We start from the raw sequence: 12,845 nt of genomic DNA on the forward strand, positions 1-12,845 counted from the left end.
TGCAGCTATCTGAAGAAGCTGTCTCTCCACCGTAATCCTTTCTGCATTTTGCAGGTAACATCAATGTGATGGTCAACAAAGCACTCTATGGACTCCATCTCAGGAACAGAAATATGTTTGGGAATACCACTGTACACAATATCACTTTTGCTGTGTTTCAGAATGGCAGTCAGGCAATCCCGATGGAAGCAAAACTGAAAGGCCACCTGGAGCTGAGTAAAGAGATGAAAAGGGGGCTAGCTAGCTTCCAGGTGGACGAGAAAGCTCTTTCTGTAGATTTTTCCAGTGTCATGAGTCACGAGCACCGCAGAGTCACTGGGACGTTCACGCATAATATCAGCTTTTTTAAAAATGCAGGTATGAAGAAAACTCTGACTTGAAGGTGTGGTGTACTGAGGTGTCAAGGTGAATTAATCTGAATGAATGCAGACCAGTGGAAGTAGAGGAGTTACTATTGCTCACACCAGAACAAAATGTGATCCAATCTTAGCAACATTCTTTTTAACATAGTTGGGAAAATATTGATCTATTTAAACCCCCTTTGAACTACTTCAGAGTAAATTATTTCTCTCTTGTACATCTGTATTCCTGCATGCTGATCAGCTCCTCTAAGCTTATTTTTACATCTGTTTTGACTCGGGGAACAATTGAGACATTGAAAAAATTACACTGAAGACTAAAATATGCCAACTGTTGTTTCCTAAGCAAGACCAACAGTTTTCATGAACTGAAGTTATCAATAATCTTGGATGGGCAAATTGCCTTTGTGCCTTTGGACAGAGGAAACCTGTTTTGAAACAGCTGACTACTGGAATTGGACATAATACCCATTCATAGATATCCATTATTAAGAAAATAAAAACCCCTGACTTCCAAAGTGCATGCCACATTTTGATTTGGCCGTCCTTTTAAGTTTGATTTTCATATGGTAGATGATGTCCTTTCTTACTATAGTATCAGTAAGTGCAGCTAACTGGATGATTACACTTTTTAAAAATTCTCTCTTATGAAAAATTATAGAAGGCTTCTCTTAATCTGTAATACATCTTTTCTCTATTTTGCAATGACAAGCTCAAACTGCTGTGTTGACTTTGCTTCCTTCCTTATCGATAGGATTGCCCTTAGATGGCATTCTTACTGCCATGTGTGACCGTGGGACAAGAAATCACACCGTTACTATAGCCCTACAGAGTGGCAGTGAAAGGATTAGTGCTGTGTTTGGAGGTCACAGACTGTCCACAGAGCCTCCTAAATCCCACCTATCCGTGAGTTTAAAGCACAATATCTCAAAGATAAAGAAATGTGGGATCCCTTTTGTTGTGGAAGCTGCTGGCTATTATGAGGTAAGAAGAGGTTTGTCTGTGATTATTTTATTTCTAGCAGAACCATTTCTGATAACTGTAGATTATTCCTGTGCAACTTATTCCAAAAGCATCTGCGTTTTTGGGATATGCTAAATTACTATGTGAAAGAAAGGCATTTTCTGGCTGCTTGTCATACTATGTATCTGTCACCTGAAGTCTTGGAGCTGAATCTAGACTATATGAGATGCTACCTTCAGTTCTCATTTAAGTGAAATGCTTTGCTGCATAGGAACATGAGTCTTGTCCAATTTTATTTTTCCCCAGTAAACGGAAAGTGGACTAGCAGATCGAATATGTGTAGGCATCAGGTAAGTGTTAGTGAGCCTAGGTATTGCACTGCATCTGATACTGGATTTAACTAATTTTGATGTCGTCCTTTAAATGTCCACTAAAGAGCAGAAGAATGTTTAGTATGGCTTTCTGTTTAAAAATCTCTGCCCACATAAGCATTGCAGATCGTGTTTCCTGGTACAGCGTTGTTTGGTCACTCTTCTGTTTATCTGCATTTCTCTTATAGGTCTGTAAACAACACATGATTCTTTTGCATCTCAAAGCATCCTTCCATAAAAGAAGGGTTCAAATATTTTGCTGGTTCTAACATATGCTGAAAGGCTCAAGTCACTGACATACTAACATCTGTGATCTGCTTTATGCCAGTTGTTGCTGGGATGTTATTGTTTGTTTCTGTGATTTGGTTTCTTTTGTGCATAGAATTTCACCACAAAGATTGCTGCAGGGATAACAACCACAGTGGAGATGGAACAGCTCAAAATCGAAATAGAGAAAACTACTGGCAGTGCTGTGGAAATTTCTCTTTCACTCCACCATGATGTGGGAGGACTGACTGACATTGTTCCACGTGTACTGGAGGTTAGCAGAAATACTGCTACATGTTGTATTGAGTGTAGCTTTCAGCTGCACCTTTTCAAATGTTCGAATTTGCCTCTTGAGAGAAAGTTAGCAGGTCGGAAGGGAGAGAGATTTTGCCATTCAGAAAACCTAAAAAATGTTTGCTGAGCAATAAAAGGAGCAGTTTTTCAAAATGTGTTGGTTAACAAAACATTTATGTCATTAAACTGGAGGGAGTGCTTGCCCAGGCACAATAACATTCAGTCCCAACTTTTCCATCTCACTGGAGCAGGGTTTGCAGGTGGATCACATGGCTGTGGGTGCATGTACCTTCACTGCAGAGTGAATAATAACGGCAGCTATTCTTATGCAGCCAACTCCCTGAGAACTTTCTGCAGCCGGGGACACAGCTGATGGCATTTGGAACATTTCTGACAGGGGTATTATCTGTGCCAAACATAAGAAACACCACTATCTCCTGTAGAAATCAAAAGCCAGAGTATCAAAAATAGTTCTGTCTAGCAAGTAACAGTTTCCTACTGATGGAAGATATTCTTCTGTCTTTGTCTATGCTGATAATATTTTGGCATGATAATACAGAATTAGAGGCATGATTTATTCTCGAGTCTTCTGAACTGTTTATCTTTCTGAAACTGCTCTCTAACCTTTAGTCTTACAGCTATATTTCAGTATCGTTACACTTTTTATCCTGAAAGCAACCTTTTAGTATGCTGCTTTGTATTTTAGGCCTCTGTGCTTTTCTTCATGCTCTGAATGTGTTTTGTATCAACAAATATTATCAAACGCCTACAGGTTGCTTGCAGTGGAAAATCTGCGAAGAAACAACTTTCTGGTCTTTGCAATGGAGCAATTGCATTTCATCATCTTGAGGTATTGGCTTCCTTTATAATCTCTCCTGTCAATAATATACTTTCCTTCCTATCAAGAAGTACTAAGGGTATCCAAGTGTTGGAAGATGTCAGAGATGTAGAAATGCATTTGAGTTAGCTGGAAGTTTTGCACGCACTTTCAGATACTTTCACTCCCTTACTATCACAGGTTCTAACAGATCAGATTACTTTTCTATCAAAAACTGTACAGGTCCACTCAGTACAGGTTGAACTCAGTTTCACCATCAGGCAGTGAATTTATTTATTCTGAATCAGAATTGTCAACAAACTCACATTCAAGTGATGCGGGTGTACATCTTAGTGCACGGTTGTACCCCAAGTGCAGAGTGCAAGTAGAGGTAAGGGATGTTTAGGGATCAAACAGGTGCAATTTTTAAAGACAAGATTCCTGTGGCCTACAGCAAAAAATCAAGTTGTGCTGCTTTGGAGCTCAATGCAAGATCTTGCACCTACCAGAAAACTAACATCATAAGAGCACCATGCAAAAGGCAAGAATCATGTTAATGTTTCTAGCTGAAGCCTCCAAACTGATCTTCGGCCAGTTAGAACTGAACTCAGTATAAATGGTTGTGTTCTGTTCCTGAGCAGCCAGCCTGATGTGAACTGGATGAGGGAGCAAGCAAGGCACAAGCTGAGAATGTCTCAGTGTGCTAGGTTTTACTCTGTTTCCTGTTCTTTCTCGCTAACCATTTGTTTGTGAAAGTCCCCATGGCTCTTAACTATTCAAGAAAGATTCACTTTATAGTCTGATGTGTTCTCAAGAATGTGTTAAGAATGTCTCTTATGTGTGACATTACAGAAGATTGTTTGTCTCTAGAAAGACAGTAATCACAGTGACTCTGATCCCATGTATGTTCTAATGCTAAAAAAGACAAATGTATTTCAGTTCCTCCCTCATTTAATACGGGTACAACCTGGTCACTCATACTGAGGTCTGAGGGAAGTCAAACACATTCTCACATCGCTAGAGCTCTGTTTACTTCAGGTAAAACCAGAAGTCAGGATGGTAAAAGCAACAGCAGTTGAGTTTTCTGGTATTAGTAATTATTTTAACAGAGTTATGAAGTTGGGCGGGGAGGTGTCTATTATTTTTATTATAGAACTCTAAAATGTTCTGGGCCATCTCACCATTTGTTTAGGCATTTTTAAATAATCAGGATGAACACAAAATGGTGTCAGGGTAGTAGGGAAATTTTTATCTTTTAGTGACATGAGCATTTAAGAACAGTACATGGTCTGACAAGAAAACAAATGTGACAGAAGTTTTTTCCTGCAATGTTTCAGACTCCAGCAAGAATTTCACTGAATGGGTCAATGTTCACCAACAACTTTACCGTCATCTTCTTTGGGCATGTTTCTTTTCATGACATGTTTGCCTGCCTGCAACTCCATGCCAGCAGTAACATCCAGCCTCATTTGGAGATTGATTTCCAGCATTCTTCGCCTCTGCTTCAGTCTCTGGGAATTGACAGGGAGAACCAAGTGAGGATCTCAGCCATGAAAAATGACAAGTATAAGGGCATGCTTAGTATTGTCCTTGGGCTTTGCAGTGTACAAGCTGGTGGAGAAGTGAGCCTGGCAAGCAATGAAACAGATACAGAATGGGCACTTACTTTTAGAAACAAGTGCGTCAGTCTAGAGGTAAGCCTAGGTTGTTTTCTCTATGGCATTATAGTCTACGTATTTGAGGTCATAATGAGTCACAGAGAACTGTCTCCTGACACTATTATTTATGGAAAGGACGCTTTTGGTCATTAAAGTTGTTCTGGCAGAGCAATGAGTTAGAGCACTTGCAGAGGAGAGTGTGTTTGAAGATGAGAATTTGGAGTAACACAGTGGAACGTTACTGCTGTTGCCATAAAACAGTTGCTTAATAATAGCTTTTTAATTAAAATCATTTTTTCCTCTTAGAATCTACTGAAAAGCACATCGTTTCTGTTTGAATTTTGTTTGAATTTTGAAGGTTTTCATTGGGGTTATGAACTTTTTCTTCTGCATTGCTTATGAAAAGGTTGTTGTAGGATATTTTTTTTTTTGCCTGTACCATTTTTTTGTTGTTGTTCTACAGAGAAACTTTCAATTTCACTATGAAACAAGCCATCCTGGATGGTTCTTTCCAAAAGCCTATTGGGTCAGGAAAATCTTTCGCATTAATTAGAAACCATTTAGGAAGACAGTTGCTTTACCTTGTGTGCTTTAAATAGTATAATCTTTTGTGTTGCAGAGGATGGGATTGCCTCATATTGTAGCCTTTGGGGGCTCATTTCAACAGAACATCTGCAACATCGGTTTGTTAGTGAACCTCCAGTGTGACAGCAGAACAGTTGATGTGCAGATAGACACTTCCTGCGAACACGAATATACTCTCCAAGGGTTGCTCAGGCATTCAGTTCCCTGGCTGAGTCAGCTTGGGCTGCCTTTTGAAAACTCTGTCCTGTTATCTGCAGCCACGGACGCCAACACTGAGGGAATTTTGCTGCTGCAGGCTGGCAAATGCAAACTTAAGGCTCGAGGAGATCTCAGTGTTCAGAACAAAGCTGAATGGACATTGGAAACAGAAACAGAATGTCAGCTTCTACAGGTAGCTCTGGGAGGCTTTTAAAGAGATTTGGGATCAAATGCAGGCCATATAGGGTTTGAGTTAAAATAACAATATTTGAGCGTTGGAAAGCCGCTCTAAAGACACACCTGTCTTACAGGATTAGGCAAGGAAAGTGTCTAATGTATCCTGTTTGTAGGTGTTTGCTGTAGACTGAAATTAGTTCAGTCTTTACTGCCTTCACAGACCTTCACAGACCAAGACTGCCCTCTAGGGCTCAACAGCACTTTGAATTTGTCAAAGAAGATATGCTCAGGCCTGTCTTTTTTATCGAAGTAGAAATTCATAGAATCATAGAATAACCAGGTTGGAAGAGACCCACCGGATCATCGAGTCCAACCATAAATTGTGTAATTGCCTTCGTTTTTCTATCTAGCCTCGCTGACTATGTTAGAAATAACAACTACTGGGAATTTAGGGGTTATTTCCAGATGTTCATAGTTGTGTTTTGCTTCTAACTCCTCGGTTTGAACTTCTTCAACTACAAAGTAGCAATATAACAAGAAAAATGACAGGAAAGTGTGTTTCATACATAGTGAAGAGGGAATGAAAACCACTTAAAATATTGCAAATTGTAGAATTTTCAGTCTATTTACAACTATTTTGAGAGAATAAGAGGAAACATTTCATTTTGGATGTTGCACTCCAAGACAAGCTTGGAGTTTTAGTAGGTTTTGTCTGTGATACTGTTAACATGAAATCTCCTTTCCTGTATGTTAATGGGAGAATAAAAAAGCTTCAGTTCTGACTTGTCTTAAAGTATATGTATAATCCTAAGGTGTTTTTTCAATCTTGATAGGACCTCAATATTCCAACTCAGTCACGGCTCACAGGATCTATTCAGAAAGACAAGTGCCAAGCAGAACTTCTCTGTGTCCTTGAAACAGAAGGTAACACTGTCCATCTTGAAGTAAGAGCAGAGTGCAAGCCAAAGATTACACTGGAAATTCAATTCAGGCATGACCTCCCTCAGATGAAGGAAATCCCAAGAGAAAATAAGCTGTCCATCACTGCACGAAACCACTTAAAATACCAGATCGGGATAGGAATGAAAACAGGTGCTTGTGAGCTTCAAATGAACGGGGACTTTGACCCTGAAAAGAACCTTCAGTGGAAAATATTTATAGAAAACAAATGCCAAACAATTCAGGTATTGGAAAGAAGTTTCCTTTGCTTTACTCTTTAATTCATATCTCTAAACCAGTATCTTCGCACCTACCAAAGTCAAAAGAAAATAGTCTAATAATTTCAATAGAAGCAGAGAAATAAGAAAAACATTCTCTTCTTTTCATGTGTACATCATACTTGTGTACAGTGTACAGTCATTCACTCTGAATTTTCTATGAATCAGTATCTTCAGTTAATGAACTTGCTCGGACTATCCTGATACTTTTTTTTTAAAAGCACAGTTGCAAAATCTGCAGGGTTTTAATCTCCAGAAATAATAAGTATTCGAAGTTGTCTTTTGCTTTATCAACAATTACAGTTTCTCAGCAGTTTAACAACCAATTTCTGGAATAGTTTTAAAATATGTAAAGTAAGTAGATAATCTTCAGGCCAGGAAATTTTCATACAGCTTTATAGAAAAGTGCAGTTGCTTACAAGCAGATGTGTAATGTATCATGACCATTGTGGAGAACATGCAGAGTGAAAAAGCTGGCATTAAACAGCAGTTATTTCCTGTAAGACCTCAGTTGAGAAATATCTCAGAGAATTTAGTTGAAATCCAAACAGCAACATTGGGAACAAGCTGGTTTGAAAAGCCCTGGTTAGCCATTTCTCTGGTAATTCTTGCAAATGCTGGCTATCTAAGTGCCCCTGAGCTGAACCTTAGCGCTTAAGGTGGCTGACTGAGCACCACCAAATCCCACCTCCTGTTTCATTAATGAGAGTTAACTTCAGGGTTTGATGGAAATCTCACAATAGGGTCCTGACTCTGAACTGCAACTAGTAAGGTAACTAAAAAGTAGCTTCTTTGCTGAAAAGCCTAATAGCTTGTTTTCCCAGGCCAGACTGTTGCAGGTAAGCAGAGGGGAAGAAAGTCTGCAGCAGGATTTCCTGAAGTAGCAGTTCTAAATTTAGCTGGGTTACACGCTGACTTTCTTACTGAAAACCTTGTATTGTTGTTGGAAATCCTGATGTCACAGCACTTGGCCTCTCACAGATCTGACCAATACACAGAGTGGTATATTGAAAGTTTGAGGTGTTATCATAGTGTGATCTCTGGATTCAATATACAAGTCAGGGTAAATATGAATATACAAGGAAGACATTCACCTTCCCTCTTCTAAAAACAGAGCTGCCATGATGAACCTATGGGTACTGGCTGTTTTCACTGGATTTATGGATGCTTTTGGCCACAGAAGTGATGCCAAGAGAAAATAAATTGAGTTTTCAATTAAGCAGGAAGGGTTGCCACGTTGTCCTGTGTTTATGCCGACTCGCTTATCAAAAATATGCCAGACATATGCAAAATAGAAATGACAAAATGTATAAAATGCAATAAAAAGCTGTCAAGAGTTTGGAAACATCCTAAGGGTTATATACCTTTGCTTGCCTAGGATCTTGGAGCGCCAGGAAAAATTGATGGTTCAGGCTATGTTTTGATGGATAAAGTGAACCTAGATTCACAGACGTTGATCACTGTTGATGAAAGTAAATTACAAGCACTCCTGATACTAAAACTCACTGATGTAAGTATCTTGCAAACTATTAGACCGCATGTATGAAATACTGAGTGATATACTTTAAACTGTGCTATTAGTAATAAACAGTTAAGCTTTAGTAATAAATGCCAGAATAAAATCTTTTAAAACCTGACACCTGTAATGCACAATAAAACAGATGTATAGGATAACAGGATACAGGCTGTGGCACTTCCTGAATAATTTCCTTGCTTTCCTTTTTTTTTTTGTGTGTGTGTATATACATATTTTTATTGTACTATTTCATGTCCCCTATAGTATATGGCAGATATGATAAGATATGCAAACCCACAAATGCTGATCTCAGTCCAGCTGTGCAACAGGTACTCCAATATAACACTTTTCATTCACCGTGAAAGTTTACAGGGATGTACAAGAAGAAAACCTAGTGATTTATAGTGATCACTGTGGTTTATGTTGCAAAATAACAGGCAGTGATTAATTGAGATGCTGCTATTTGTTTCTTCAGTAAGACAGCAGCACAAGAAAGTCTGTGAATCTCTTGCTGTCCTGTTGACAATGACAAGTCTGGCTCCTCTTGCCATCAGTGCAGGAGGGCAGAGTACACGGAGAGATGTCTTCTTCTTTGTGATTGTTCACTTTCTTGCCATAACTGGTAGCGTGTGTGTATTCTGTGTTGTAGAGAAGAAAATTGCTAGGGGGAGCTCTTTGCCACCAGACAGAAATATTTACACCTTTTTCCCTCGGAGCTGAAATACATGGATTTTTATCTAATCTGTTTTTTCTCTTTTACCCCGTGTAAATTCCCTAAATTCAATGCAATTGGTTTTTATTAGTATTAGAAGTAGGACAGACAGATTTTCTAAAATTCTGGTTTGAGCTGTCCATTGCAGCAAGTGTTGGATTCTATACATGCTTTGCCATATATGCTGTGAACTATTAACAGGATAGACAGGAGTTAGATGCCGTGCTAACCCATAACATTCAAGGAGCTGCTGAGCTTGGCATTCCTATGAAGATGTTAGTTGATGTGATATCAGAAAACACCAGCGACATCTATAAAAGAATTATTCATTTCTGTGTGAACAGCAAGCAAGTAAGTGCCTCGTCTGTATTGTTAGGATATGAAATAGAGGTTAAAGTGAGCTAATTGATTTGGTAAATATTGTTTCTCTGTTTAAATAGATCTGCGTCAGGCCCTTATAGGAACACTGCAGGGGCTGATTTGGTTTCAAAGGCCTTAATTAAATGAAGGCAATATTTTTCAGCCACTGCCTCTATACGTTGTTTTTAGTAACAAATTTAACATCCGTGACTCCCATTTGCAAACTGTATCAAACCTTTCTTACCAGGTGTTTTCACTTGGTGCAGCACATTCCCTAATACAGGTTAAAGTTGTGGCATTAAAAAAACTAGTAAGTTTTTCACCATAAATTTTTCATAGTTTTCCTAATTTTACTCTAATGTGTAGTTAATACAACAATTACAATTAATCAGAGCCATCTCGATATCAGAGTTGTGCCACAGTTAACGTTTGTCACATTTTATTTGGACTGAGCAGATTACAGAGGAACTGAGCTTTGTCCGGAAGTTGGATGTTGTGTCTCTTAACTACAAACTGACTCATAACATAGAGGCACTGCAGACTTTGCAAATAAAAGACAGGATTGAGCTGCAGGTAAGTTATCACACAGATGTGAATCCAGCCTGCTTCCTTGATGGAAGCAGTGGCTGTAGAAGGCAGATGGCAGCGAGTGTAGATGCGACTTTTTACATTTGTTATTTGAAATTTTTTATGTTTCTGTCAAGAAGGGTAGAACTTTACTCATTCAGTTGTTAACCTTGGCATCTCCATCAGCTTTCCTATTCTGTTATGCCATCTTGCATAACATCATAGCACAGATTTCAAAGTTGTTTCAGAATACTGCTTCACTTAAAAGTCAAGATTTATACAGGAGAAAAAGCTTATTGCTATGAAATATAGCCCAGGTGGAGCAAACCACAGCCACAAGCAACCTACCTAATGTTGGAGTACGAGTGGAAAGATTTTTCTCAACATTTTAAAATACAATCTAGTCTTCAATAGAGCATCCTTCTGAATTAAGGTGCCTGTGTTGTTTTGAATGAAAGCTGAGGTGGTACACTTGTAAGTATTTCTAGACTCAGTGCTCATCTTTATCTGCACTCTGCTTGTAAAGTTGGGTCTTCCTTACCTTTAATCAGTTGCCAGAGAGAGCAGCAGTGTCTTCTGTCCTTCAATAGTTATTTGAAGTATGGTGGAGTATTTATTATGGAAGTGCATTGCAGGATGTGTGAACTGTCATTTTTTGTGCAAAATTAATGGCCTGGGACATTTGACACCTCCAGGGACGGGGCATCCACAGCTTCTTTGGGCAATATATGATAAAATGTTGAACTTAAAAATAGAAGGGACATCTGTAACTATATTTTGTTACTAAATTGTACAAGTTTTGGGGTTTTTTTTGACACATCTGTGAGATGATACTGCCTGAACCAAAGAAAGAATCCAGTGTAAAAGGAGCTGTACATTTTTCAAAGCTGCCTTTTCACAATTTACCTTTGTTGTACACAGGCTGTCTTGAACCTGAAAGTGATCAAAAGCTTGAGTATGCAAGTGCATTATGGTGCTCACCTAATGGTTCTCGAAGGACAAATCCAGGAGTTCGAAACAAGTACCAACATAACTGGGAATTTCCATCAGACTTTGCCATGGCTGCTACAAGCCAGAATACCAACATCTTTACAGGTAGGTTTGTTTTTTTTTCATTAGAACTATTATCCTTTATTACAATGTAATAGCCTGTGGCATAAATAAAAACTACCATTTTGTAAAGTATGGAGACCATTTTCTGATATTTAAAAACTATGGGTGGCTAGAACCTGAACTACTGAAGTAGAAAATTAATTTTTTACTAGTTTCTGGACCAGATTATTGCATTCTGATCAGTGTTAGTACAGTGTGTATTGTTGATATTGTAACTCTAAAGGAGAGTAGTTTCAGGAATTGGAATATTGCTCCTCTGTTCTTTAACAGCAATGTTATAGTTAACAAAGTACTTCTATAAGAACTTTTTTCCAGGTAAGTATTGGAGTACTTACCTGTTGTTAATTATTGGCAGTATGTATGGTTCAAGGTTCCTTTAAATAAAAAGTCATGTGTTTGTGGGATGAAAGAGAACCTAGTGAGAATTTGACATAAATCAATGAAGCTACTGTGGTTTGAAATTCATTCAGTTGAACAGACTTGATACTGGAAAATCATAGATGACTAATGAAAGGCTAAGATTTTTCTGTTAATGGATAGATTTTTGAAATAAGTATAGGAGAGAACTGGAGAGAACTTTTACTTTGATTTATCTTTTGTTTTAAAATTAAATAGTATTTAAATCTTGTTCCAAGAACTTATATCTAAATGCCATTTTTTAGATAGACATGTTTTTTCAAGGGAGAAGTGCTACTCAAGAAAGATATATGCGCATTGCAGCTGGAGAAGCGTCAATTACGTACATCATAAACTCCTATTTCGTTGGTCACCAAGTGGATATCTTTTGCCAAAGTGTACATAGTAGCAAGGCACTAGAGGCATTTGGCTACCCAAACGCAATCAACTTGATTCTCAGTTTACAGAAATTGGGTAGGTACCTGTCATTCTTTGCAGCCCTCATGTTTCGTAGTAGCCCTTTGAGGATGTTTCAACTGTTCTTTCAACAGCTACAAAATAATTTGCTGGTAGTGCCTAAAAAGGGACTTTTTCTTGAATGTTAGTAAATAGACCCCTTCTGAATTAAGCCAGTCTATCCTCAAAACTTGCCTTGATGTAAATTCTTTCTGCATATCTGTCAACTGCTGGTTTACATTGTGGTCAAGTACCTTCAGTGCCCACATGGAAGGATATTCATGTTGAAAAACCCAACAACTGTGAAAGCATCAAAGAGCAGGAATTATTGAGGATACCAGGCATTGAATCAGTACTAATATTAGTGGCATCATCTCCTTTCACCTATTCTGAAAAAGCAGCAGAGCAAGAGTTGGCTTTCAGGACAGCCGCCAGAGTGGTTACTGTATGATTGCAGTCATTATTTATTTTTCGAATGTGAAATCTGGTAGGAAGGTGGGGGAAAGGTCTTTAGGCTGTGTTGTTTGTGCAGTGTTGGTCTGCTATAGCTGGAACTGAGGGGATCACTAGAGGTCAAAACAGCTCAGAGCTCTTCTCTAGAAGTGGCTGCTACTTGCCAAGTGCTGCAATTGGCTTTATAAACTAGTTAGCTATAGCTGTAAAAATACATTACTGCTGGGAGCTGACTTGTCCCTTAATGCTTGTACGTGGGTATGCAAAATCTGTTAACTCAAGAACATCCAAAAAACTGCACTTCTCCAACCACAGAACAAAGCTCTTATCATCCCTTATAGGTGACTGTCACAATGAATATCTTAA

General features: G+C 38.5%; 1 protein-coding gene across 1 annotated transcript in view; it reads left to right on the forward strand.

The window, feature by feature from the left end:
• LOC138727648 (uncharacterized) overlaps positions 1 to 12,845 on the forward strand; it is a 79,208-nt gene that overhangs the window by 42,443 nt on the left and 23,920 nt on the right. The window contains exons 38-49 of the mRNA XM_069870312.1: positions 55 to 357; positions 1,114 to 1,343; positions 2,076 to 2,234; positions 3,027 to 3,104; positions 4,409 to 4,765; positions 5,349 to 5,705; positions 6,523 to 6,873; positions 8,285 to 8,416; positions 9,336 to 9,485; positions 9,951 to 10,067; positions 10,983 to 11,156; positions 11,837 to 12,044. Of these exons, the coding sequence (XP_069726413.1) occupies positions 55 to 357; positions 1,114 to 1,343; positions 2,076 to 2,234; positions 3,027 to 3,104; positions 4,409 to 4,765; positions 5,349 to 5,705; positions 6,523 to 6,873; positions 8,285 to 8,416; positions 9,336 to 9,485; positions 9,951 to 10,067; positions 10,983 to 11,156; positions 11,837 to 12,044 (2,616 nt within the window). The remainder of the gene's footprint in view (positions 1 to 54; positions 358 to 1,113; positions 1,344 to 2,075; positions 2,235 to 3,026; positions 3,105 to 4,408; positions 4,766 to 5,348; positions 5,706 to 6,522; positions 6,874 to 8,284; positions 8,417 to 9,335; positions 9,486 to 9,950; positions 10,068 to 10,982; positions 11,157 to 11,836; positions 12,045 to 12,845) is intronic.

This window comes from Phaenicophaeus curvirostris, chromosome 16 (genome assembly GCF_032191515.1).
Source record: "Phaenicophaeus curvirostris isolate KB17595 chromosome 16, BPBGC_Pcur_1.0, whole genome shotgun sequence".
Lineage (NCBI taxonomy): Eukaryota > Metazoa > Chordata > Aves > Cuculiformes > Cuculidae > Phaenicophaeus > Phaenicophaeus curvirostris.